This window comes from Trichomonas vaginalis, chromosome V (assembly GCF_026262505.1).
Source record: "Trichomonas vaginalis G3 chromosome V, whole genome shotgun sequence".
Lineage (NCBI taxonomy): Eukaryota > Parabasalia > Trichomonadida > Trichomonadidae > Trichomonas > Trichomonas vaginalis.
Genome location: NC_067207.1, coordinates 33,101,274 through 33,128,477, shown reverse-complemented (window position 1 = coordinate 33,128,477; position 27,204 = coordinate 33,101,274). Strand labels below are relative to the sequence as shown.

At 33.3% G+C, this 27,204-nt stretch overlaps 14 protein-coding genes and 1 pseudogene across 15 annotated transcripts, besides 2 other annotated features; 8 read left to right on the top strand and 7 right to left on the bottom strand.

The window, feature by feature from the left end:
• Nucleotides 1-17,087: part of a mobile genetic element that runs on past the window's edge.
• TVAGG3_0448210 (uncharacterized protein) lies at nt 55-915 on the top strand (the record flags this gene model as incomplete). Its single annotated transcript, XM_051234492.1, has 1 exon — nt 55-915. The coding sequence occupies one exon, from the start codon at nt 55-57 to the stop codon at nt 913-915; it is 861 nt and encodes a 286-aa protein (XP_051104222.1).
• Nucleotides 2,073-2,531, top strand: TVAGG3_0448200 (uncharacterized protein; the record flags this gene model as incomplete). Its single annotated transcript, XM_051234491.1, has 1 exon — nt 2,073-2,531. A coding segment is annotated over one exon (459 nt), but the record flags the coding sequence as incomplete, so codon positions are not given.
• On the top strand, nt 2,685-3,599 carry TVAGG3_0448190 (organellar and viral DNA polymerase type B; the record flags this gene model as incomplete). The annotated part of the gene is made up of 1 exon (XM_051234490.1): nt 2,685-3,599. One exon carries the CDS (start codon nt 2,685-2,687, stop codon nt 3,597-3,599), a length of 915 nt encoding a protein of 304 aa, XP_051104220.1.
• Nucleotides 5,814-6,384, bottom strand: TVAGG3_0448180 (protein of unknown function, DUF4106 family; the record flags this gene model as incomplete). The annotated part of the gene is made up of 1 exon (XM_051234489.1): nt 5,814-6,384. A coding segment is annotated over one exon (571 nt), but the record flags the coding sequence as incomplete, so codon positions are not given.
• On the top strand, nt 6,421-6,876 carry TVAGG3_0448170 (uncharacterized protein; the record flags this gene model as incomplete). The annotated part of the gene is made up of 1 exon (XM_051234488.1): nt 6,421-6,876. One exon carries the CDS (start codon nt 6,421-6,423, stop codon nt 6,874-6,876), a length of 456 nt encoding a protein of 151 aa, XP_051104218.1.
• TVAGG3_0448160 (protein of unknown function, DUF4108 family) lies at nt 6,893-7,282 on the bottom strand (the record flags this gene model as incomplete). The annotated part of the gene is made up of 1 exon (XM_051234487.1): nt 6,893-7,282. One exon carries the CDS (start codon nt 7,280-7,282, stop codon nt 6,893-6,895), a length of 390 nt encoding a protein of 129 aa, XP_051104217.1.
• Nucleotides 7,977-9,074, bottom strand: TVAGG3_0448150 (uncharacterized protein; the record flags this gene model as incomplete). Its single annotated transcript, XM_051234486.1, has 1 exon — nt 7,977-9,074. One exon carries the CDS (start codon nt 9,072-9,074, stop codon nt 7,977-7,979), a length of 1,098 nt encoding a protein of 365 aa, XP_051104216.1.
• Nucleotides 9,241-9,939, bottom strand: TVAGG3_0448140 (uncharacterized protein; the record flags this gene model as incomplete). The annotated part of the gene is made up of 1 exon (XM_051234485.1): nt 9,241-9,939. One exon carries the CDS (start codon nt 9,937-9,939, stop codon nt 9,241-9,243), a length of 699 nt encoding a protein of 232 aa, XP_051104215.1.
• Nucleotides 14,083-15,247, bottom strand: TVAGG3_0448130 (annotated as a pseudogene). The gene has a single exon. A coding segment is annotated over exon 1 (1,165 nt).
• A 1,029-nt stretch (nt 17,088-18,116) lies between the features above and the next one.
• TVAGG3_0448110 (positive regulation of protein exit from endoplasmic reticulum) lies at nt 18,117-19,950 on the top strand (the record flags this gene model as incomplete). The annotated part of the gene is made up of 1 exon (XM_001304444.1): nt 18,175-19,908. One exon carries the CDS (start codon nt 18,175-18,177, stop codon nt 19,906-19,908), a length of 1,734 nt encoding a protein of 577 aa, XP_001304445.1.
• A 423-nt stretch (nt 19,951-20,373) lies between these two features.
• TVAGG3_0448100 (spliceosomal snRNP assembly) lies at nt 20,374-20,709 on the top strand (the record flags this gene model as incomplete). The annotated part of the gene is made up of 1 exon (XM_001304445.1): nt 20,374-20,709. The coding sequence occupies one exon, from the start codon at nt 20,374-20,376 to the stop codon at nt 20,707-20,709; it is 336 nt and encodes a 111-aa protein (XP_001304446.1).
• Nucleotides 20,710-21,316: 607 nt separating this feature from the next.
• Nucleotides 21,317-22,732, bottom strand: TVAGG3_0448090 (zinc ion binding; the record flags this gene model as incomplete). The annotated part of the gene is made up of 1 exon (XM_001304446.2): nt 21,341-22,651. The coding sequence occupies one exon, from the start codon at nt 22,649-22,651 to the stop codon at nt 21,341-21,343; it is 1,311 nt and encodes a 436-aa protein (XP_001304447.1).
• A 125-nt stretch (nt 22,733-22,857) lies between these two features.
• TVAGG3_0448080 (uncharacterized protein) lies at nt 22,858-23,826 on the top strand (the record flags this gene model as incomplete). The annotated part of the gene is made up of 1 exon (XM_001304447.1): nt 22,954-23,604. One exon carries the CDS (start codon nt 22,954-22,956, stop codon nt 23,602-23,604), a length of 651 nt encoding a protein of 216 aa, XP_001304448.1.
• A 360-nt stretch (nt 23,827-24,186) lies between these two features.
• Nucleotides 24,187-25,324, top strand: TVAGG3_0448070 (protein of unknown function (DUF383); the record flags this gene model as incomplete). Its single annotated transcript, XM_001304448.2, has 1 exon — nt 24,206-25,267. The coding sequence occupies one exon, from the start codon at nt 24,206-24,208 to the stop codon at nt 25,265-25,267; it is 1,062 nt and encodes a 353-aa protein (XP_001304449.1).
• A 659-nt stretch (nt 25,325-25,983) lies between these two features.
• Nucleotides 25,984-26,013: a mobile genetic element.
• A 131-nt stretch (nt 26,014-26,144) lies between these two features.
• TVAGG3_0448050 (protein ubiquitination) lies at nt 26,145-26,846 on the bottom strand (the record flags this gene model as incomplete). Its single annotated transcript, XM_001304449.1, has 1 exon — nt 26,145-26,846. The coding sequence occupies one exon, from the start codon at nt 26,844-26,846 to the stop codon at nt 26,145-26,147; it is 702 nt and encodes a 233-aa protein (XP_001304450.1).
• Nucleotides 26,847-27,204: the final 358 nt, after the last annotated feature.

Genomic DNA, 27,204 nt, shown 5'->3' with positions numbered 1-27,204 from the left:
AAATTGCATGAAGTAAAAACATTTTTTAAAACAGTATATTTTTACATATATTAAATGTTTCAGGTTGAAAAACAAAGAACAAAAGTAGCAGATACAAAACCGTTAGACTATATCTTTACAAACGCTGGTAGGACTATTTCAGATGAAGAAATTTCATCCGGTGCTTACAGGTTTGACTTTCCAATTCGTTGGCTTCAAAGTCCTTCAGATGCAAAGGCAATAGGATTTAGAAGAGTTTTGTTTTCAAATAGAACTAACGCGTTTATGTTTGCAGTATATTTTCATGGGCAGTATAGAGGTTCTGATGGTCTAATAGACAAATTTGACGAAATGAGAATCTTTACAATTCGTTCAGACGAAAACCTTGAGAAGACTCTAAATGACTTTCAAACTCAAATAAACAAATATTATTGGGAATTGCAAGAAAAATACGACTCTCTACTAAACGGAACTTACTATCTGAAACTAGAATATGACAAGATGAACTCCACAGTTTCATTTCAAAGGATTGAAAATAACCCTCGAAGAAGTACAGAGTTTTTATTTTGGGAAGTAGACAAACGTTCTTGGGCACAATTTCTTCGGTTACTAAACCAGAACGAACCATTACCACCTGACGGTCCGTTTAAATTTATACGCCCACCAACAGATTTGACAGTTTATAGAAACGTGTTTGACCCTCAAAATGTCATGTGTCATGCAAGTTTCAGTTCAAGCAACAATAGTTTTCTATGTATTGGTAAGGACTTTTATGACTTTGCTTCTAAATTCTACGAACCACCTAGTAACAGTTTCTCTGACTTTCAAGTCTGGTTCACAACAAATGGTGTGCAGCATATAATACCATTGTACTATGACTTTTATCTCGAATTGTCTTTCATATACAACTACGGAAAAGTGCTGAAAAAGTATTGAAAAATATATTTTAGGTGAAGAGGTGAGATTTCACCTCTTTTTTCACCTGTTTTTTCACCTCTTGAATTTTCATGAAATTTGTGCTGAATTCGACAAAAATGAGTTTTGGTTGAAAAAAGAGGTGGAGCCAAAAGTGGCTCGACCTCAAAACAAGCATTTTGTGAAGAATATACCAACCCGCGGAAAACAGCGGGTTACTTTTTATACAAAATTCAACAGGTGAATTTTCATGAATTTCCTTAAGATAGAAAAAAATAAAACTAACTTTATTTTTTTAAGTTTGGTCATCCTTCACTGTATGACAAATATACTATATTTTACTTAAAAATATGCAAGCGGCTCATAGCTCAGTGGTATGGGCTACCTCGTTAAAGGCGTCGAAGACCTCGGTTCAAATCCCGATTCGCCCAGGTTTTTTTCCTTTTATGCAGTGAAATTTCATGTACATAGGTTACTTTGGTGTTAGACCCTAGTGAAGAAAATAGAACGATAGGAGTTTACATTTGTAAAGTTGGACGATAAAAATCTCTGCTACTAGCAGTACTGCTACTGTCAGTAAAAGTACTGCTACTGTCAGTAAAAGTACTGCTACTGTCAGAAAAAGTACTGCTACTGTCAGTAAAAGTACTGCTACTGTCAGTAAAAGTACTGCTACTGTCAGTAAAAGTACTGCTAGTTGCAGTAAAAAGGAAAATTTGAGAGGGTTTTCGACGATAAAGTACTGCTACTGTCAGTAAAAGTACTGCTACTGTCAGTAAAAGTACTGCTACTGTCAGAAAAAGTACTGCTACTGTCAGTAAAAGTACTGCTACTGTCAGAAAAAGTACTGCTACTGTCAGTAGCAGTACTGCTAGTAGCAGAGATTTTTATCGTTGTGGTCCGACGGTTAAGCCACAAACGAATGTCCGACGTACCACTCAAAAATATTTTTTTATTTTTATTGTAAGAACAGTATGACAGTCGAAGCAAAAACGTTCACGAACAAATCTAATGGCGAAACATTCACAAAAGGCACTTACAACGGTATTGAAGTCTTACGTAGAGACAAGGATGGTTATATAAATGCAACAAAGATGTGTCAGCAGTTTAGGAAAGACTTTAGAAGGTTGTTGGAAAATAAGTCCTGGGAAGAGTATTTTGAGGCATTTTGTGAAGAATATACCAACCCGCGGAATTCCGCGGGTTGCTTTTTATACACAGTTCATGCAGGAATTCCTGATGAAATCAAACAGGTTAGAGGAACGTATGTAGACCCAAGACTTGTAAACTATATAGCAATGTGGGCTTCTCCAAAATATTGTATAGCAGTTGGAAAAATTTTGGATTCCATAGACAAGAAAGTTCATGAGAAGTTAGATGAAGAAGAACTTGAAGATACAGTAGAAAATGCTAAACCTTTGTTCGAAGAAGAAGTTAGAAAAATGCATGAAAAACAAATAGAACATGAACGTGAGATATGTTCTGGTTATAGAGACTCGCCATACGAACTAGACCAATGGGAACAAGAAGATTTAAAGAGAGAATTTAGAGAATATGAACTCGCTAAGATAGCATTAGAAGCTGCAGAAGAGAGGTTAAAAGCTTGGGGTTGTTTTGTACAAAAATATTGTGAGTAAATGAACCATTTTTTTCGACAAAAATATATTTTAGGTGAAGAGGTGAGATTTCACCTCTTTTTTCACCTCTTTTTTCACCTCATGAATTTTCCCGAAATAAAAAATAAAGTTGGTTTTTTTAAAAAAATATTTTTTTATTTTTATTGTAAGAACATGTTAGCAACAACAGCACCAAACTCTTTAGTCATGAACCCAACTTCAATGTTAGTAGAGATGAAAAGCTTCATTCCTTCTTCATATACTTTCGAAACAGAAATCCAGAAGATAAAGCAAGAACTTCTCCAAGGAGATTTAGATTGCACTGCGAAAGATGAAACAAATGAACAGTATCTTTATGAAATGCAGGATATTATTGACCATCTACCTAAACTTCCTGAAATCCAACAACAAAAACTCACTATTCCAGAATTCGATGAAATAGAAGTCAAAGCAACTGACTCAGTAGAAATAAAGAAGTTCATACGAAAGGTTAACTATGAGTTTCTTGGATTTCATTGCAACCACAAAGTCATGGACAAAGATTGCGATATGGTATATAAGAACATCTCTGACATATATAAATCTGGGGAGTTTAAGACCTACGACAACTTTGTTTCGTTAGTTGCAAAATGTGTTTGGGAAATAAGAGATAAAGATAGTAGGGGTAAGGTATGGAACGAACAAATAAAACCCGCTATGTTCGAGATGAAGAGAGCAATTGACGCCTTAGTTGTTTTAGCAGGTCAAATTTCAATGTATAACGCAAAAATGAACCCGCAATGTTCAAAATGTAAGGCAGCGATGAGGAAATATAACTACTCCGTCAAAGAGATAGAAAGAATGAGAAACGACTATGCAGATTTAAAGAAAGAAGCAGAAAAACCAGCAGAAGATAAAATGGACATGTTAGAATTTCTGAACAAAAACTATCCAACAGCAGAAGATTTCCTTCTTTCAGATGTCAAGAAGAAGTATAAAGAAACCTTCGGCATAGTTAAAACATTCGATGTACTAAAAGAAGAAATAGAAGCTACGAAATTGTTTAGGATTTCAAATATACATCATACAATTCATGTAAAACGCTTATAAAATAACTGAGGTGAAAAAACAGGTGAAAAAAGAGGTGAAATCTCACCTCTTCACCTAAAATATATTTTTGGGTCATTTACGCTCATTACGAAGAAGTTTTGACAAAACATTTACGATGAAATCATGAAAATTCATGAGGTGAAAAAACAGGTGAAAAAAGAGGTGAAATCTCACCTCTTCACCTAAAATATATTTTTATTGAATTCAGCAACAAAATTCATGAATTTCCTTAAGACAGAAAAAAAAAGTTAGTTTTTATTTTTTTTATTTTTTTTATTTTGTATGTAAGAACAGAAATGTTAAACATTGAGTTTGAAACAGTTAGAAAGATAGACAATGACACCAAAATGGTTAGAATTGGTGATTTAAACGTAAGATACTCAAAGAAATACAACAAATATTCTTTGTCAGACATTCTAACACTATCTGAAAAGAAAACATCCCACGACTGGGTTAGAAATGCTTCAACTCAGAAAATTTTGACAAGAAATCCTGAGCTTATGATATCGGTAAGATTCTATGGAACAAGAGCATATCTCATCGACAAAAGTCTTATACCAGTAGTTTTGTTCTGGATTGACCCAGTTGTTGGATATAACTTCATAACATATGGTTCATTCGATACTGAACGTTGCAGTGAAGGCTTACTTTACATCGTTCAGAAACCGAAGGACTTCAATACAAAGAGATATAAGATAGGAAGAACATTTAATATAACTCAAAGATATGACTCTACAGTCAATAGAGTTAAGGTTGCGTTTGTTAACGATATGAGAGCTGCTGAAACAGAACTACTTGAAAAGTTTGAGAAAATGTATGGTGCTCCCATAAAAGGTAAAGAAACGTTTGAAGTAGATGAGATAGATAAAGCTATAAAATTATTTGACGAAGTTGCTGAAAAATACATGTAAAGCGTTTATTTTTGGTCTTTTATACAAGATAGAAAATAACGCTAATTTTATTTTTTTTTTATTTTTTTATTTTGTATGTAAAGACAGATATGTCAACAACAGAGAACACAACAACTGCTATCGTTCATGAAGCCATAAGTGAAGAATACGAGTGGGTTCAGTTTAACAAACAGTTACGTCTCATTCGTTCGGTCAAAGATGACATGTACCAAATGCAAAGTATTTTGACAGCATGTTTTGCACCAGATACTAAGGTTCCTAAAGACTGGTTTAGGAACCAAAGCACTATTGAACTATTAAATGAAGCACAGCGAGACAGACTTTTTTCTGAAAATCGTGAAGAACAGCGAGTGGGAGAAAAACCCCAGTCGCCAAAACTCTATGAAAATCGTGAAAAATTGCGAGTGGGAGAAAAACCCCAGTCGCCAAAACTCTATGAAAATCGTGAAAATTTGCCAAATGGTTTGAGAGGTTGGTATGTACATAGACTTCTTGTAAATGCTGTTGCAATGTGGGCTTCACCTCGTTACGCTTGGTATATTTACAGACTTCTTGACGAACTTCATAGACAAGAACGTGAAGAGCTAGAGAACAAGCTTGAAGCAAAAGACAAAAACATACAGAAAAGAATACCACGTTCGGTACCAAAAGGAAAGGAAAAGAACTATAAGTATATGATTTACACTGAAGAGATGGAAAATGAAGAAGACAGAGATATGGTTATGTTGCATTTAGTCAGAAGAAACAACAAAAGCTTTTACGACCTTGCTAAGATTTACAAATCTGACAGAAATTGGTTCTATCGCGAAAACTTACCGATTTCAATGACACCAAATGAAGATGTTAAACAGATAGTTCAAGATACGTTACCTCAAACACACTATGATATGAAAGGTTGTACAATACTTACATTCAAAGAAGATTTGCCATTGTTAAAGGAAAAAATAACAGAGTATTTTGACAACTTCAAAGAGGAAGAGTAAATGAACTCTTTATTTTTCAAGCTTGACTTTTTACAATTTGAACTTTGTTTGCGTAGATATGAATTCTGAAAGAAGTATGAGGGTCTTGTATGACTTTGTACTTCTCCATAGTTCATGTCTGTCAAACTTACCTGCCATGGACTCTTTCATAAGTTCCATGAAATCGTCTTCGGACAATCCAGGGAAAAGTATGATATCAGTAAGTATTCTTTTAACATCCTTACTTAAACTCTTTGCTGTCTGTACACATATTACGACTGAGATGTTAAAGTGTCTGAGCTTCTTAAGAATTCGACACATGTCTTGTTCTCTATTCTTTAACAAAGGATGAGAAGCAAAGTCATCTAAGATAAGAAGACATCTGTGAGGGTAAGTCTTCCAATCGTAAGATTGCAATTTCTTCGAAATGTATTCTATCTCTTTCTGTTTGTTTCTGAAGTGTTTCTTCTCTAATATTCTCTGCATTTCCTCATTTGGGTCTTTAAACTTCGAATTGACATACTCATTTATAGCATTGTACTTCAAAACTCTTCTTTGGTACTTCTTTATCCAATCTAACAACTCAGAGTCTTTTATACATACTAACTTAGACTTCTTTATAATATCTTTGAACGAATTGACGGTTTGGTCAAATTGACCCGAAGTACTACAAATGACAACTAACTCATAGAATGGGTTCTTCTCATCTAGTTCTTGTTGTTGTGCAGCCATTTTAAGATAAGTGAAAGTCTTACCCGACCCAGGTGGTGCAATTAGACCTGTTATACCATTCTGAGCAAATAAGAACTTGTCATGTATGGGTTTTATCTGAGCATTTTCCAACTTCCTCTTGTTCTTCTTCAAAACATTCTCAAATTTCTTGTCAATGTCAGCAAACTTTTTTTCTAACATATTTTTAGAAAAATTAAAATTTTTATCTTTTAGAAAATGTCTAGCGATTTCGCTATCTATATTCGAGACAAGCTTTTCGACTCTAAAACTTCTGTCGACCATAAAATCTTACATAGTGTAAACAAGAAAGGTGAATTTGTTCTAAAGTTCTGTTTCTGGGAATATGACAAGAACCATAAAACATTACAAAGAGCAGTCTTAAAATTTGTCAATGACAGACTTGTTGACAGAGATGACGCCGATTGGAAAGATGAAGTCCAACAAAAGTTCTTAGAATGCAAAGAAGACACATGCGCTGTTCTTGAAGATGAAATAGAAAACAGAATAGAAGAGCTATTAAAGGACAAAGACCTTTTACATAAATATGGTTGCGCCAAATTTGACATAACTCCACCAGAGAAGAAGAAGAAGAGAGAAAAGAAAGAAAAGAAAGTAGAAGAAGAGAAGAAAGAACCTGAACCAGTTCCAGAGAAGGTGAGATATGACATGTAAAAATAAAATTTTATTTTTAGAACATTTCTGGGTCAATGTCAATGTTCTCTTCCTCTTTAGGAGCAAACACTGGCTTAGACTCTAAAATCTTTTTACCCAATTTACCTTGAACTTCAACTATCTTAGACTCATAATATTCATAGTCGTCTGCTTTCTTTGGTTCATAAGGTATAACAAGTTTGTATGCTTTGCCTTCTTTAAGGTTTGAGAACCTTCTGTCAAAATTTTCTTTGACTGCTAACAAACCTTCTATGTCTAAGTCTTCAAATTTCGCACCATTTTTAGTCACAATAGCAAACTTAACGGGTTCGATGTTCCAAACTTTGTCAAATGTAGACTTTTCAAAATGGTAGAAGTAAACATTCAAATAAGCGAATGGGTCTAGTTCTTCTTTAAGTCCTGACATATATTTGTTGACTGAAATATATTTCGTCATCTTTTCTATCGGATAAAAAAAATATTTTTTTATAAAAAACGTTTTAAAATGGTATGCCATATAGCTTCTTGAATTTGTTAAGACGTATTTGAACGCGTTTTCCATCTGTATCTCTAGCGTTTACATAAGCATAGCCTTCCTTAGTAAAATATACTTGTAATTTTCTATAGTTTACGCCGGTATAAAAGTAGAAAGAGTCTTGTTCTTCGCTATAGTAGTAAAACTCAAACGTATGCTTACCATAGTCTGTAATTTCAATTGCTTCATCTTCTAGTTCGTCGACAAATTCGAATACTATATCTCCAAATTTGCCTTTGTTCTTATTGTTTTCAGAACGAGTAACCCAACGCAAGTTTTCAAGTCTATTGTCATTTCTTATATGGTTTATATGGTCTACAAAAGGTAAATTGTTAGGATTCGGTATAAAATGAGTTGCAATGACAATATGTTTAAAATAGTTTTTTCCACTCATCTTCATCCTAGCATATCCGTTATTTTGCTCCCATTCGCTTAAAACTCTTTTTGTCTCTTTTTTTCTGACTTCAAATGACTCACAACAGTGAATTTCATATTTCTCATCTAACAAACAAGTTTCCCAACGGTCTTCTCCAACAAACTCAGCGTACATTTCAAATAAAATAAAAATATATATTTTTTATAAAATTTACTCAGAAAAATTTTTCTTTGTATATACGCCGTTCTGAACATCTAAAAGACTTTTGACATTTGCCAAGAATGTACGTTTAGAAGCTGCCATATAACCATACTCTTGACAATATTGTTTATACGAATCGTACAATGACCTTTCATCTAAACACTCAAAGTTAGTCTCATCTATAAACAGTTCATATACACTCTTGTTTGCTTCTAACAATGTTTGTCTTTCTTCGGTATGTGGAATTTGTCTTGGATTGAACTTAGAAATATCTAATGTCATGAAATATGAGAACAAGTGGTTGTAAAAGTTAGGTGTCAAAGTTTCTGCTAAGTCGTCAAAATATTCTGTATCTTGCATATGAGCTTCTGACGTTCTGACAACTACATATCTTCTGTCAGAACTTTCTAACTTCATCGGAACAGAATTGTTTGAAACCATAATGAAGTTTGCAACATTTTCACAAACTCTTTGGTCTTTATACTTTCTTTCAACAACTCCAACTTTGTCTGTTATAAGACTCTTCAAAGCATCTGAGTTCAAAACTTTTGTTGTATCTATACTTTGAAGTTCATTGCAAACTATAAGTTTCATATTCTCTATTGAGGAGTTAAACTTGCCACAGATGTTTTCTAAGTTTGTCATATTCGGATTCGAATAGCCCTCTAACAGTTTGCACAAGATATCTGTAAAGAATGTGTTCTTACCTGTTCCTTGTTTTCCAATTATAATGAGAGCAGTTTCATTTTTAGCACTTGGATGTTGTAAGATGTTTGCAAACCAACATAAGATATACTCATAGACTCTTTCGTTTCCATTGCATATAATTTCTTTGACATGGTCTAACCAAGCTTCTATAATATTTTCTTTCCATTCTACTTGTTCGTATTTATATCCAGTGAAGATAGAATAGAAGTTTGGAGAAGGTGTATAGAACTTTATACCTCGAACTGAAAAATCTTCTAACTTTGACAATAAGATATCCCAAGCATCTAACATCTTCATTCCAACTTGTACGACTTTTATTTTCTTAAGTTTCTGTCTACATTCTTGTTCTGAAACTATTGTTGCTCTTGGTTTGTTAAAGACAACATCCCATTCTTTCATGACATAACATTCTGGGGCAGAGTCAACATAAATGACTAAACGTTTCAAATTCTCGACTGCTTTGTTATAGTCTCGAAATGGACACATATTTCTGAACGCTTGGAAGTCATAAAAATCTGAAACGTCTATTCTGTACATTTTTATAAAAATAAAAAAAATATTTTTTTTATTCTTGACTTTGTTGTTGCATTTGTTCCATTTGTTCCATTTGTTGCATTTGTTGTTCTTGAGCTATTTGTTGTTGAAGTTGTTCTTGTAGTACAATACTTTCACCAGTTGCATCTTCCAATTCGAAACTTTCTGCCGTCATTGACAAATACATAGGACATAAAAGTTTTACAGGAACAAAGTTTGCGTCGACTAAGGTTAAGTTTATGTTTGCTAAAGTGTTTGAGTTTACTAAAGCTGAAAACTCTGCATTCGAATGAACAATAGGCAAACCAGCAGAGAAAGTGTTGTTTATACGCATGAGTATCTTTTGGTCATAGTAGTTTCTGTCGACATTCGAATAGCACTTTGAACCTAAGTTTGAAACAATATATAAAATAGGTGTACTTAAAGTCAATGGAACAGACATTCCTTGTATGACACCTTTTCCTGTTATAGGAAACTGTTGGTAGTAAAAACCAGATATAAGTTTTGTATTATAGCTCATATCGTTTATACTAAACTCAGTCGGACATCCAAACATAATGAAACCTGCTCTAGTTGCAGCACATGTTACATCCGTCCTTAAAGTATTAAATAAGTCAACAAAACCTGTTGGTGGTATATCTGAGTAAGTATCTTCAAAGAAGTATTTTTTACCATTCACAACAACAAAGTCTTCTGGTGTCAAAAGAGCAAAACAGGCTTTAGTCGTCATCGTGTTTAAGGTCAGTTTACAATATCGTCCTTGAGGACTTTGTAAGTTTGTTGTTATAGAATTATATGACTCAGGGTTTTTAGTCGTAATAGTATAAACCACTATGTCTTCTGCCATTTACTTAGCAAGTAAATTTTAATGAAATGTTGTGGTCGTCAATATATTTTATGACGTCTGGGAAACTATATTTTAAGTTCAACGTTTCACCTCCTTTCATAACGTATATCTTGTCAATGACATTATATGAAACACCACAGCAACTAATGTCGGGTTCTATTTCTTTGATGTTTATATCGTCTGCCTCTGTCAAAAGTTTCATAGTTCTTTCAAGACTTCATGAGGTGCAATGACATATGAGTTCACTTTTACAGGGTTGTGTTCGACCAAGTTTAACATTATACCCAAAGCCTGACAAATCTTCTCCTGAGTTTTAAGTTTGTCTTTAAGTTGTTGGTAGTCGTTTCGAATATCTGCAACAGAACTTAAGTCTCTGCTAACTTCAGGGTATGTTGGTTGTTCTTTTACAGGAACTATTGTTATACCATCTTGGTCTTCGTATGGTTTCCCCACTTCAACATCTCTTTCTTTGACATTGACAACAACACTTTGACTGTTTGTTTGAGTGTGTGAATTTAACTTCACATCTGCCACCGCCATTAAACCTTTTGAAACACTTACGCTTCTATTTTTCGGAAAATGACATTTTACTTAGAATAAAAAGATGGACGTATTCGAGTATCTCTTCGAATTGAAGCAGAACAAAGTTACACACACAAACAATACAAAAGTTCATTGATAGAATAGTTCTTTATACAAACAATGGTAAATGTTATAGAATAGCAATATTTGCTGAACCAAAATATTTCCAAAGCAAAGAAAGTTGGTTATACACTGAAATGGTGGTGAAAGTTCTTGACGTTGAAAAATATAACAACAAAACTTACAGATATTTCTAAAGGTAAGTTTATCTTACAATTTATATGTCAAAACTGGCGTACTGTCAATATTTGACGGAGAGAAGTCAGTTCAAGAAAACTTACTACCTGGCTGCCAAAATCTGCTCGATGGAAGCTGTCGTTATGCCAATCTGAGGAGCCCCAGCAGGTTTCATCGAACGAATCTTCAAAAGAGCATCTTCCGTGAAAAGTGCTATTGGTTTTGTAAACTTCTTTGCTTTCAATTCATTTGGACCGTCTCTGTCACCAGTATATTTGTATTTGAACTGTACCAACAGTTGAAATACCACCCATAAAGTCTTCTGAGTCAGCAAATGGAATGCCAAGCCAAAAGTTTGAACGGTCTCCATTTGTATATTGAGTTTTTTGACCTCCTGTATGAGTCCATACTTTACATATGGCATAATAGAACTTTTGCATTTCAGGGTTAATGGTTGTTGTGAAGTTGTTGTTAAGTAGTTCATAGCATCTAATGTCAAGTTGTATGACCTCATATCTTCAACTGTAGAATATTCTTCTCTTGGTATATTTTGCCATCTTATGTTTATATGGTATTTAATCCAGGGTTGTAGAAGCAAGAATAGTCATTTATAGTTCGTCTGAACAGTACAAACATAGTATCTGCATGTTTCATTGCAGTTGTTAAAGCAATATCTGTTCTTGCACCTGGGTCAGCACTTTGGTTTCCAACTTCACCTGCAAGTCTTTGACAGATATTTGGTGTATAGGGAACATAAGTGGAACTGCAATATATTTGGCAGCTAAAGCATTTGAAATATCTGGGTCCAACATATAAAACGGCAAGTCTGCTTTCTATTCTCTTGCATTTCAAACTGTTCGCATGTGAACTTAACTGGGTCCCAAGCAGTTCCAGCAGCATTGAAATAATAGTTTACTTCAGTTTTGAAGTTTGAGAAACCAAAGTCTAAGTCAACTTTGTCTTTGCAAAAGTCGGCGAATGACGTTTGATTTGCTCCCTTTACGTCTGTAAGAGTGAATGGGTCTTGTGTTGGTGAATGACTAAGTTATTTTTGCTTGGAGTAAGTTCGATAGAAATTTTTCTGCCCAGTTTGGCAAGTATCTTAAAAACCTGAAGATGAGGAAAGATGACAAAGGAACTCTAAGTTTCAGTTTTACTTTGGTTACTGCTGCTGCATTTTGTCCAGAAAGGTCAACATAAACTCCTGGAACGTTAGGGTCAAGTCTTCTTATTTTCTCAATAGTTGCATACTGGTCTGTTTGTTCTCTAGCTTGTGGTTGTACTGAGTTTCTCAAAGCGAACCATTCATAGTTTGCCCATGTTACTGTTTGAACTAAGTCAGAGTTAGAATATATCTTATATCCCATGAAAACTTCTGGAGCATATTGGTATCCGACATAGAAAATTCATTGCAACCTTTCTTGTCAGACAACTTGGCAGAAGGTTTTATTTCAATGTCTTGTTCCACGTATAAGAAAGAGTTGTCAATAGAAATAATATGAAACCTGTCGCAAGCAATATCTACTGTTGTTGAAGAACCTTCTCCAAACTCACTACGTTTCCATAAGAAACAGCAGTTGTATATTCGTAAGTTTCCAGGAACTATTTCTGACCTTCTAATGGCATTGTCGCATTCGTTATACCATTCGGAAACATTTCCATTCATAGCATCCAAAACTGTTGGCGTTATATTCTGAGCGGCGTACATTTCATATGAGTAAAAATATAGAATAGTTGGATTTATATGTCATAATAGAACCCACGTGGACCAAGCTTTACTTTCTTCCTGACTGAGTTTTTAACTCTTCTTTTTCCTTCATTGCCCTCTGCTTGAAGTGTTGCATCTTTGCATTATGTTCATCTAGTATGTTGCAAATTTCCCATGTCCTTTTTGCCTTTTGGCTCTGGTCGCCCATCTCAGGTAACCTATATCCTAGAAAGAGTTTGTCATAGTCTGTATTTGAGTCTTCGCGTATTGTTTGCATGACTCTGTCCTGAGTTTCCGGTTCAAGCTCTTCAAACAGTGCCTGTCCATATGGAATATGCTCGTTTCCAAATATATGTTTTTGTAGCCATTTGGTTTTTCTTTCCATGTTACCAACTATATCTTTTGTGAATGGGAAAGCTTCTACCCAATGTTTCAGTCTTGCGTCATTTATTTCTGTAGTTGGTTTTATTTTGTCAAGGAACATGTTTTTCAATACTAACATTTCATTGGTACTGTCCATTTGAGTTTTCTTAAATATTCATCCCTTCTCAGTTCATTGTCTGCAAAGTAAGTTTTTATGACATTTTGTAAACTTTCGTTTGCAAGGTCATGTACAATAGGTTCTCTTCCTTCTCTCTCCCTAACTTTCTTTCTAAACTCTTCACCAAATATACCATCTCTATGGTTCTGTGTAGTTCTTTGAGATAAATGTTCTAGAACGTCAGGTGTTATATTTCCATCAGCCATGTTCATTTCATACTGGTCCAAAATATCTGCATCTTTCATATCTTTCAATGGCATTAAAGCCGCGCTTAAAATACCAGCTATATCTGGTTCACATTGACTTCCATTGCGTCTACAACTTCTTGAATTGAGGTTTGTAAGTTTATGAACACCTATCCGGGTTAGCTTTATGACCCCATCTCATTGTAGTTCCATCGTCTGCAGAAACAAAAGTAGGTTTGTTTCCATCTTGGTTAGGTTCTGAATGAACTTTAAACAATGTTTCATTTCTATATGTTTTCTTGAAATTTAACTTTTATTTTCACCGAGTTCATCCGAAGATTGAACGTTAAATGCTCGTAAGTAAAAAGGGTTGTTGTATTTGTGTACATTTTTTTTCAGTTCTTCCATTCTATGCTGGATATTTTCATCTGGTGTTGGAGTCTTTTGTATGTCGGCAAACATTTTTCGATATTCTTCTACTATGTCAGCCGAATTTTTTTTAGACTCTTGGAAATATTCCATATTCTCCGCATACTCTTGTTGAGGGTCAAGATTTTTCGGCTGTGTTCCAAATCTTCATCTAGTTCTGTGAGGTTAGTTTCCAAAGGAGTGACTTGTTCGTTTCCTTCAGGCTCTTCTAGCTGTTGTTGCTGAACTATTTCTTCCATGTCTGGTTGTATCTGAACTATTTCTTCCTGTGGAGTTTCTTGTACCTCATCTGCTGGCATTTCATATATTCCGAGACCGTTTTTAACAATTTCCCTATCTACGTCATCCGCATTCATAAGCTTTTGTTTTTCGTTCCGTCTCTATTTTTTACGCGTTTCATGACGAAAGTTGAATTGTCATTTAGCTCTGACATCAAATATCTCGGAGTAAATTCATCCATGTCATTTGGATGATATGCTATTATAATATCCTTAGCGAGCTTGTATTTTCCAGGTTTGAAATTATATCCCTTTGGTGCTGCCATAAAGCTAAATAGGTTCGGGTCAGTATTTCCATCTTGAACTTTCCAATAGCTTCTTTATATCTGTCACTAAAGTCAACAGTATCTGGGAAACCACACTCTTCTTTAAGCATTTTTAAGAATTCTTGGTTTCCTTGTTCTCTACTTCTTTTATGTCCTTGTTCTGTTTGTGGTTGTTGTTGTGCAGGGTTTTGAACTGTTGGTTGTTGTGTTGGTTGTTGTGCTGGATTTTGAACTGTTGGTTGCTGTGCTGGTTGTGGAGGTGGTTGTTGTGTTGGTTGTTGTGCATGCCTGTGTCTGTGTCCATGTGACGATGTAAATGTTCTAGGTAGTCCTGGTGCAGGTGCTTCTCTTGGAGGGTTTGGTGGTATATAAATTCCACCAGCTGGCACATATGTTCCATCTGCAGCGTAATGTCCTACCTGACTTTTCGTTCTTAAGAAAGCATTTACTAGGTCTGTTTTGGTCTGTTGTAACTCTTTTTCTTGACTTTTCACAACAGTTGCTCTAACGGCGTCATAGGCACTTTGAACTGCCTGTCTCGTTGCTGCGTCTGTTATTTTCGTCATATTTTGTGCTACTTCTTTTAACTCTTTGTCGAAACCTTCAGACTTCAGTTTCTTTCCAGATGAGAAATCGTTCACTTGTTTCACCTTACTATGAAGAGCTTCGAAAGCGTTCTTAAAGTCAGCATTTGTTAAAGCTTCATTTGAACTATCTTCATCCGCTTGTATTTTTGTCCTTATTGACCCTATGAGTTGGGCTGCTTTAGCGTTGGCTTGGGCATCTAACCAGTCATTGTTAGCTTTTATATATTCTGCGCTTTTCATTGCCTTTTGCATAGCCGCGTCGTTATTTTTACTTTCTTGTGCTAAGTTTTCATACTGTACGGTTTGGTTTTGCAACTGTAAAAGTTTTTCTGCCTTTACATTTGCTTCAACTTCTTTTTTATACTCATCGCTATCCATATATGTCTTCAGGGCTTTTGTTTTATCTCTTCATCTTTCAGTATTATATTGAGTAGTATGGTTTTTCAAATTTATGACATCTTGTTCCATTTTTGCTACTTCTGCTGCTTTTTCTGACACTTTTTTCGCATATTCCTCTGTACTTAGTTCTTTCAGTTGTTCTTCTTTCTTCTTTTCTCTACGTTTAACTCATTGAGTTTCTTTGTGTGTCTGTCATATTCTAGTTTCTTTTCGTTTTCACCTATTTGCTTCTGTATGTCTATGTTTGACTTTTTGACATCTGCTATTTGATTTTTGAGTGAACTCAAATTCATTTGACTTTGAGGGTTATAGGCTGTTCCGTCTGCAGCTCCACCATAGCCTGCCATTTTCGCTAAAAGTGCCGCTCTTAAACCTCCACTCTGTGCACCAAGAACTCGGTTTAAAAGCATAGGATTGCTTGACATTTGTTGCAACATAGTGGGGTCATTCAGCATTTGTTGTTGCAACTGTTGTTGTGGTGTCAGTTTTACTATTGGATGTTTCAATGCTCTCTTCTCTTACGTATATTCTTACGTAGCTTACGTGGCATTTTAAGTGAAGTTAAAAAGCGGTTTTTGACAGATGTTTTATTGTGACTTCTTCGTAAAGACTTTGTTGAGATTTCTTCGTAAATGAGTGTAAATGACCCAAAAATATATTTTAGGTGAAGAGGTGAGATTTCACCTCTTTTTTCACCTCTTTTTTCACCCTCTTGAATTTTCATGAATTTCTTCGTAAAGACTTTGTTAAGACTTCTTCGTAAAGACTTTGTTGAGATTTCTTCGTAAATGACCCAAAAATATATTTTAGGTGAAGAGGTGAGATTTCACCTGTTTTTTCACCTCATTTTTCACCTCTTGAATTTTCATGAATTTCTTCGTAAAGACTTTGTTAAGACTTCTTCATCTAATTTCTCATGAACTTTCTTGTCTATGTTTTGTTGAGATTTCTTCGTAAAGACTTTGTTGAGATTTCTTCGTAAAGACTTTGTCAAGATTTCATCGTAAAGACTTTGTTGAGATTTCTTCGTAAAGACTTTGTCAAGATTTCTTCGTAAAGACTTTGTTGAGATTTCTTCGTAAATGACCCTAGTAGTATATTTTTGGTGTAAATTTCATGAAAATTCAAGAGGTGAAAAAAGAGGTGAAAAAAGAGGTGAAATCTCACCTCTTCACCTAAAATATATTTTTGGTGTAAAATTCATGAAAATTCAAGAGGGTGAAAAAAGAGGTGAAAAAAGAGGTGAAATCTCACCTCTTCACCTAAAATATATTTTTGTCTGATTTTACGAAGAAGTCTTGACAAAACATTTACGTTCATGTTTGACAAAGTCTTTACGATGAAGTTTTGACAAAGTCTTTACGATGAAGTTTTGACAAAGTCTTTACGATGAAGTTTTGACAAAGTCTTTACGATGAAATCTTGACAAAGTCTTTACGAAGAAGTCTTGACAAAACATTTACGAAGAAGAAGTCTTGACAAAACATTTACGAAGAAGTCTTGACAAAACATTTACGAAGAAATTCATGAAAATTCAAGAGGTGAAAAATGAGGTGAAAAAACAGGTGAAATCTCACCTCTTCACCTAAAATATATTTTTATTGAATTCTGTATAATATTCTGAGTAATATGACAGATGTTTATATAACACTTTCTCCGGTTTATAGGACCTCTCTCATATTCTATCTTGTCATATCAAAACTCATAGTCATGTTTGTCCTCTAAGACTTCATTTATACTAAACATCTTCAGGGCTAGAAGGCACGAAGTGCCTGGAAGCCCCACTACCTTTTTTTTTTTTTTTTTTTTTTTTTTTTTTTTGATTATGCAAAATATAGTAATTAAACATAAATTTCAAATCAGATTTTACTTATGATAAATATTTTAAATTTCCGAAAATTAAGTTCAGATCGACTCGATACGTTGTAATTACTAAATAAGGTGCCAAAAACCTATTAAACAGTATCAAAACTATCAAGATTGTAATGTTTTTGAAGAAAAATTTATAGAATTATGAACTTCAAACAGATATTATGTAAATAAAAATAATATAATGGATTTGTTTATTCGTATAATAGCAGCAATAAGTCGATTATTCACTTCTACTTCTGAGATTTGAATTTAATTTCGACAGAAAAAGAGATTCAAGAGGAAAATACTAGGGAATACAAACTGCCACCATGACAGGATTATTATGGAGCCAAGTTGTACTTTTTGATATTTTTAGAGTTTTACTACCTATTTAGGTACCAAGTAATTGCTTAAAAATTAAGGTTCTAAATTCTGAAGTTTACATGATCCTTCCGGGCGCACCCTTAAATTAATTTTTTAAAAAAATCAAAGCTTGGAATTTGGAGGAAGTGTCCAATTCGCTGAAATACCTGGTTGGTTCTGTAAGAGGTGTGCATATTCAGAGAATCTTAATTGGGGCATCTTCATTCATTTACTGCTATTTTTATTATTATTTTATTTTAAACCCATTTTCCTTCGTAAATTCATTCTATCGTTTTTCTGCCTCAATATTGAGAGTACTTCTATCAAAAATTTGAATCAGAGACTTTACGAAGGAAAGGGAGTTTATTTTTAAATTAAAATATATGATTATTTGAATTTTCTCATGCAGTTGAATTTGTTGCTCCTATAAATGTTTGCTCGAGTGAATATGGATCGTATTCGTTAAATGGATTATAGCTTGTTGCATTTTAAAATCACATACGATTAAATCATATAAACACCTTTTGCGATTACTTATAAGAATGAGTGTGCAATATATTTTTGTCTGTTTCATTTCTCTTGCCTTGAATCGTATCAATAATGAGAAATAAAAAAGTGACAAATTTCATATGATTTTTTATTTATTTCAGGCATCATTATGTTATTTATTGGATCCACCACCAGATCAATTGATGGAAAACTATCCATTTGAAATGTTTGCAGGAAGTTTGGTTAGTTCCAAAGTTTCACATCCACTTCCGTACTCAATTGGCGATCTATTTTGCCTTCCAAATGATTTAACTGTAACACATGGTTTAACAGATCAAATTATTGGCCAGCAAATAACATCAACACCATACAAGTTTAATATGCACAAATCAATTAAGTGTAAATTAATATGCAAAAGGAAATATACGCAAGAGCAAAAAGAGTTACTTTATTACCTAATCGATAACCATTACAAAATTCGCTATTATACTGATTCTCTTCCTGCTTATGTTGATGTTTCAACAACAGAAGGAGTTAGTCAGAATATATATGGTGTTGACATAGGATTTAGAGAACCACCGAACATCCCTCATAATCTTACAGCAAATGCACATTACATTTCCACTCATCTTAATATAACCGTTCATCTTTTCAAAGATTTTGCACTTGGTATTAACTACATTATGGGTATTTCGCTTATACCGATCAGTCAACCTAATCCTCCTCCATGTACATTCGATTATCCCGATTCAATTGAGAATACAACAGAATTTTTCTGGACATACTCAATAAACTTCGATTACGTTGATGAAAAACCCAATGATAGATGGAAACTAACAGTTGCTAACAGCTTTACCCATTCTATTAAGTGGGCATTTATTATCAATGTTATTATTGGCGTTTTTCTTGCATCTTTACTTTTCTATATCTTCTTTTTACAATATATACGCCAACAGTCCGCTACAGCATCCACAGTTACAGGTTGGAAAGCCCTTAGAAACGATGTTTTTCGTCCTCCAAGTCATCCTCTCATTTGGTCAGCTTTTATAGCTCATGGAATACATTTAGTATTAGTTATTTTGTCCGTTATTATACCTTGCGTGCTCCATATCACATCTCCTGCCAATCCTTCCCTTTTGGTAAATATTGGTATATGGTCATACCTTGTTTTATCAATTGCAGAAGGTTATTTGATGCAATACATTTATGCATCGACAGGTGCCAACACGAAGAAGTTCACAATTCTCAAGGGAAGTTTATATGCTCATTTATCTACTTTTGCTTTGTTTGTTTTATTGGATTGTACGCTTACAGGCAAACCAATGAGTACGGCTTTCATCACTGTTAATAAGTTCTTCCTTATTTTCATTGGTTGTCTGATAAGTATTTTTAATGGAGCGATAGGATCGATTTTATGCATGGTTTTCCACAGATTCAAAGGTATTGCGGATTGTTCGGCTTTCCCACGCGAGATAAAACCGCAGCCTTTCTTTTCTGAAGAAATCAAAGATCTATTAGTCGGTTTTGCCATATTTTTACCTTTGATTCCTGTTTTTGACCTGGTTGTTAAGCTTATGTGGGTTCCTTATGCGATTTGGAGACTGTGGATTGCAATTCTTGGTTCAATAACTGCATCTCTACTTACAGCATCATGTTTATCAATGCTGACTACGTATATTAGGCTTACTAAGGAAGATTACAACTGGTGGTGGCCGTCTTTGAAAGCTCCTTTGATGTCATCTCTTTTTATGTTCATGAGAAGTTTATCTCCTATCATGACAAAGATGGATTCAACATTTATTGTGCCAACAATATCAATGATTGCAAGGAGTTTCCTTGCTTCTTTGATTTTTGGAATATCTGTTTCTGCTGTTAGTGGAATTGCTTCTCTTTTCTTTGTTGTATATGCGTTTGTTAATAGACAAGCTCCCGCTTGATATATTTGTGTTTATATATGATATAAAGTTTTGTTTTCTTTTATTATCTTTTGTCATAACATTTATCATAACTTCAAGACATTTAGATAGATAAAATATTTATTATTGTGAATAATCAAAAAATCAAAATTAATTATATTTAATGATTTCAAATGTTGAGAGTTCAAAAATATATTTGATATATCCTTTTACATGCATTGTCCAAATCACAATTGATAATCTCTTATTTTGATTAAAATCAATATATTTAATTATTTCTGCCACTCAATATCATTGCAAAGATATGGATTCACAAAGTATCGCAATTGCGGCTTCTTGTTTTGATCTTTGCTAAGATATTATTTGATTTTACTATAGTATGGTGTTTTTGGAGTGAAATTTATTAGATTTAAATTTTTTCCCTTAGTGGTATTGTATATTAAAATATCGATATTGTGCCATATAATTTTTTTTTTACTTTTTAGGATGACTGAAGATCCACAACCAGAGGATTCTATGGAACCAAGCGAAATGACAAATCTACAAACAGGACCAATGGCTCCTATAGTTAAGGCTGTTTATGATAAAGAACCATTATTAATTGCACTCAGAAGTAACAGAAAATTATACGGTTACATTAAAGCAGTTGATAGGCACTGGAATATGATTTTAGAACATGTTATTGAAATTACTCCTACTCCTGCAAAGCCTGGTCAGCCAGCAGCAGCTCCAATTCAAAGAAGAATTAATAGATTGTTTTTGCGCGGTGATAACGTTATATGCATTTATCCAAATCCAAAGCCAATCGAAAATTCTGCATAAATACAATGTTTGTTATATATTCAGTTGATTGGAATCAAAATTACTTCTTGCTTTTGATATTATTGATTAGGAAATCGTATTTTGTTGATATTATGTAGAGTATTGATTAAAATGTACTTAAAACTTAAAGAAATCATTTTTCATTCAACTATCAGCGCCGTTTATTGGCAATGATTTATAACGAATCTTACTTGGAATCAATCTGCATTTTCTAAAAATGAAATTTCGAATAATTTTCCAATTATTTATAAAAACTCATAAATTCGATATTAAAGAGTGACTCACGAATATGTAAATCATCTACGGGTAGAGAGAAATCAATTTTATCTAATAACGTCAAGTTATTGAGCACTAAGAAAAAAGTTAGACCTCATTTTAAGATAACCTTTAATGATAATAATTCACTTTAGTGGTTTACTGATAATATATGGTCATATCATATTATTAATCATAATCTTCGTGTGTAAACCTTTACATCTTGATGGAAAACGACTAGCTTCTGATCCTCATTTGCAGTGCACGATTTGTCGTATATTTATATCAAACATATTTCATTCTGAGTATTGGATTAAAGTAAAATATTGTTCAAAAATAAATATGCTTTAGTAAACAAAATAATAAATAATAATAGTTACTCACCATCTTCTTCATCTTCTTCTGTTTCGACTTTATCTGTTGAAACTTCATTTCGCTTCAAAAGCTCTTTCAAAGCCTTTATTTTCTGTCTCTTTCTGTCAATCAAAGCTTTCATGTCTGCACATTCTTGATATCTTGCACAAGCTCTGATACTTAACTGCAAAGTTAATGTTTCATTCTTATCTATATAATCAGGAGTTGTAATTGTAGACAAAGAAGCAGCTTTATTCCATCCCCAAGAATCTGTCGAGATATAATCGGAAGAATATTGTTTCCAGATTTGTGCAGCACCTGGGTTTGTTGGAATAACTTCAACTCTGTATTGATATGGTGTTAATTCAACAGGACCTGAAAGAAGTTCAACAAAAAATGATAAATGAGTTCCAAGTCCGTTTCCATTTCCATTTGGATAGATTTTAGCACGCCATTTATTGCCATAGCATGGTATTTTCTTAGAATAAATGTATCTAACTTCATCTTGTGGTAATAATTCGTATTTGTTTTTAATTTCGATGAAATTGGGTATTCTGATCTCAAACGTGTGATAATCGGGTAGGAGTGGATTTTTAAGTAAAGTAGTACTTGCAATGTTCTTGAATTTTTCGTTCTTTCGCTCGACAGCTTTAAGATTGTTCAATGCTTCAGTAATTGATGCTGCAGTGCCATTTGAAAGCTGGGCTTTAGCTGCTTTGATCTCTTCATTAAGATCATTAATTGCATTGGCGCCAAGAGCTTTAAGTCTTGTTAAAATTTCATCCCTTTGCTGAAACTCGTTTTTAACAAGTTTGATTATTACATTGAATTTTTCGGCCATATCTCCGTTTATTTCATCTTTGTCTCCGTTTAAATCCCGTGAATTTTGACGTAAATCTAAAGCGTATTCTTTTAACTTATCCAAATACTGAACGATTGCTGGCATCTTCTGAATAATCTTTTGCTTGATTTTGGAGAATTCTTCTTGAATTGAAATTAATTTATGGTTTTTATGTTTATTTGAAGCGCCAGTAATCATATCAAAAAGACATCCAGCGCATATATACTGATTGCAATCTTGACAAATGTATTCGTATTGCTTTGAATGTAGAGGACAAATGGTTTCTTGATCTGCAGTCAAGGAATAGACATTAATAATCTCAGAAACGCAATCGAGCCATGATACGTCGGTATATTTAGGGATTGTTGGGTCTTTAAAGTTTTCTCTACAGTAAGGGCATGTTTGATTCTTTGAAAACCATTCGTCAACGCAACTTTTGCACGCAATTTTTTGACAGCAGTGCATCATTACTGATTGTCTAGAGCTTTCCATACAAATAAAGCAGGTCAAGTGGTCTCTTGCCGCTTCAATAGCTTCGGTAAAGGATGGGGAGGTAATTTTGTTGAAGTGCACGTTTATTAAAAATTTTTAAATAAAAACACAATATAATTAGAAGAGTTAGTATCTATAAGATGTTTACAATACAATTTAGCAAAAATTTTAAAACACAAAGCTTTTTTCGAAAAAAATTGTAAGAAATTTGATTGATTAAGGGACTTAATATATATTTTCCTGTTGTTTAATATCCATTGTAATAATATGCTTATCGTAGTGAGTTATATTCTGAAGTCAAAATGATTGGAGCATTTTTGGAAGATGTTGATGTTTCCAAGTGGAGCAGCGAATTCGAGAATGAGAATTCTTTTGTTAAATGCGCTTTTATTGACGCCAAAGAAAAACGCTGTTTCTTTGCTTTTAAATGCTATCCAACCCAAGATTTAATCAAAAATTCTAATCTAAGCGAATTTCCAGAAATTCTAGAATTCAAAAATAGAATACAACTAGTTGAACCTCAGAATCAGTGCAGTTTGTTAATTTTAGATCCTGATTTAGTCTTATCAAAAGAAGAAAATATATTTACAAACGAAAAACTTGAAGAACATGGGTTGTTCAAAGAAATTTCACCCAAATACGTTGCATTTCAAACATTATTATACAATCCTTATTTACTTAGGAACAAATTTAAATACAACTTCACCGTAGTTTGTAGATATAGTTCAACGGAAGCTATTCTATTTGGTGGAGAATATTTGAATGATTTTAGAAATTCAACTGAAGTTTACAAAGATGGAGAGGAATCCTATTTAGATGTTGCCCTATCTGACGAGAAAAATATTTCCTATAAAAGAAAATGTACTTATGCTGTTAAATTACCAATATTGAAATATAAATTACTCCGCGGACTTGATATTACCTCAGGAAAACTCTCCATTAGAAAGGTATAACATATTGTATTTATCATTAGAAAAAAACAAACTTTTACAGAAGAGAATTTCTAATGAAATTCATCAATCGGGAAAAAGTTGATATTGTTATTAATTGTTTTAATTGTTAAAAACGGTTTTAATTATACCATTCTATAAATAACTTATTTTTAATAATTTTGAATTTGAATAAATAATTCTTTGCAATGCAATTACACGTTTATGGGTCTGATGAATGATTCCAATATATCCCACATATATCATATATTCTTGAATTTTTATATATTTAAATTACAACAACTAATTCATTTTGCTTGCATTCTTATGCAAAACAAATTATCAAACTAAGTTGTATAACGACAATATAATAAAATCAAATCAGACTTTAGTAATATAGAACAAAAGATAGTGCATAGAATAGAAATGTTTATTTGGAAGCTCCAAAAAAGTGACAGATATTTTGAATGGAAAGTAGACACATCAATTTTTACGTGAAATCTTTAACAGAAATATTCATGTTTTTGATAAACTATCCCGATTTTCCAATTGAATGGACACAGATTTTATGAGATTTTGGCCAAACAAAATTTCTCAAAATTTTAGTCCTTTTCCTTTTTTGAATATGGATCAAGTAATCACTCAACTTAGAGGATATCTCACATCTAATGACGAAAGAGTACTTGTCGAAGCTACGAAGCTTTGCCAAGGCCAAAATATTCCAGCTGTCATTCCAGAACTTCTTAAATTAACATCACATACAAACATTGAAGTATCTGCTAACGCTTTAATTGCTCTCATTGATATGACATCAAAGTACAATGAAGCAATTCGTCAAATTATTTCCTTTGGCGGCGTTACTCGTCTTCTTGAAGCTTCAATTGCTGCAATTCCATCAAATGTCAACTATCGTTTAATGCTTTTGACAAACATTACAACTGAACATCAAGGTACTCTTGATTTACTTGATCTTAAAGACCCAGAATTAAAAGGTCAAAGATTATTGAGATTAGCAATCCGCTTTGCTACTCCACCAGCTGAATACGCAATTCCACAGACAGAAATGCTCAAAGGTCTTCCAATTAAAGCGTCTACAACAATCAATGACGAATATGAATACGCAGCTATGGTTTTAATGAACGCAACCCTCGTCAAAGAAGGTCGTGAGATCTTTTATGAGAATCCTAAATTCTTCATGCCATCATTCCTCGAATCTATGTCATCAAATAACCCAATCCGTAAGCAAGGCATCATTGGCGTTATCAGGAATCTTTGTTTCGATAATACCCGCCATCAATTCCTCCTCGAAGAGGCAAACATTCTCAAACATATCATCAGACCACTCGTTCCACCATCAATTGAAGATAATATCACAGCATTCGAAATGTTACAACAAGCGTTCCCTGGCGTTTCATTCCCAGGCTTAGAACAAGTTACAGAAAATAGACGCAATCTCCTTGAAACACTGATGCTTCTTACACAGTCAGAAGTTGGTAAACAACATCTGATTCAGCACCACGTCGTATTCGTGATGAGAGAAGTCCAAGCTCAAGAAAAAGATGAAAGATGCCAAGAATTGACTCTTAGAATTGGAGCAATCTTACTTGGACCAGAGAATCTCCCATCTAAGGAAGAAGCTGAGAAATTACAACGCGAAATAGATGCTCAAAATTCCGGTGTCGATTAAAATTTATTTATTTATAATTTTCCTCTAATATTTTTAGAATTGTAAATACTTTGGGTGACTATTGTCGATATGAATTTAAATTAAGCGTTTTATAATAAATTTATTCAATTAGAGTAAAATCATATTCCTTCAGAAAATCCCTATTTCAAATTTTTGAATATTCACTCAACATTGAAGCAAAAGTACGATTAGGAGACTTTGTATATTAAAACGAGTTTATATGTGAGAAAGGAAATTCGATCTTTTCCAACATAATAAACTGCCTGTCAAAAGGCATACCTACCTTCAACTTTTTGAGAGATGTCATACAGTTTAGAGTTGAAACTTTTTGACACAAAATAAAATCGAGTAAATCATTAATGATTAATGAATAAAGCATAGGAGAGAGGGTCAAAGTTGCTATTTGTCACTTTTCCACAAGAATATAATGGGGAAAAAGTTATCATATAGTTGATCTCATTCACTAAGGTGAGAGATGCATGTAGTGTAATGTGATAAACAGTGGGATTGCTGCTCTAAGTCCTAGGTTCGAGACACATTGGCTTCATTTTTCTCTTTTTATTGACGTAAACTATTCAATTTTTGTGTTCTCCATTCAAATTTCAGAATTTTTTTTGCAGATTTCACGCTACATTCGAAGTTACCTTTTGTAACAACCACCACTGCCTACGAAAGACGAAAGTGTGTCACGATTTCACCCGGAAATCCGACGGTTGTTTAAGAGTATGCACTTTTGTCACCTACTCCAAAGCATAGTTTATTGGAGTCTAATGGTAGCATCAGATCAATATGGATATGAGTTTCCTCGGATGATTGAATCTGATGCTTCCATTAAAATTAAATGATAAAAAAAATCAATATAAGCAATTAAATTTTATCATTTAATATTGCATTGCAACAAATATTTCACGATCTCACGATGGCCATTTTTTGATGCTATAACCATCGGAGACCATCCGTATTTATCATTCTCATTTGGATTTCCTCCAGCTGAAACAAGGTATTTAACTGTTTCAAGATGACCATTACTTGATGCAAAATAAATACAATTTGCATTATCATTTGATTTAGAGTTTACATCACAACCAATACTTATCAAATATTTAACTGTTTCAAGATGACCGTATGATGATGCACAAAGAATTGCATTAAATCCATCTTTATTTCGCCAATTTTTATCAAAACCAACTCCAATTAAATATTTTACAATTTCAAAATGTACATTTGCAGATGCTTCAATTAAACAATTGTTTCCGAATTTATTAACTGCATTTCTATCACAACCTCCTTCAATAAGAGATTTTGTTAATTGAAGATTTCCATTAAAACATGCCATAATAAGTGGAGTATTTTGATCAGAATCTCTCTTTTCACTTAATCCATCTGCACATGAAATAGACATATTCAATTTATCATCTTTATCTGAAAGTTCTTTAAGGAAATTGTAAACTGAATCAAAATCATTTGAATTTCGCAATTCAGAAATTTTTGCAAATTCATTGATAGATTGATTTAATTGACTGTTTTTGTTATTGAGAGAAGATATTTCGTTTTTGTATTGATTGATATCATTTTCCATTGTAGCTATCTTTGATTTGAAGTTTTGAATTTCAGATTTTAATTGTGTGATTTCTTTTGAATCTGAATTAATTTTTTCGTTGTTTTTCTTAAGGTAATCAATTAAAGAACATGTAGATTTAAGTTTGAGGTTATTTTTGTAGCTGTTAAGAACGTTAATCGCATCTTCGAATGAATCAATCAAAATATTGCATTTCCGAGCAAAAGAATATAGTTCATACGTACTATATTTTGATTTGCCTTGAGAAAAAAAGAGTGTTGAAATCCTTAGATTTTAGATTTACTTTTTCTAAAACCTGAGGAATGACATCTTTATCAATGATATCAAAGAAGTTCTCTTGGTCAATGTATGTTTGAAT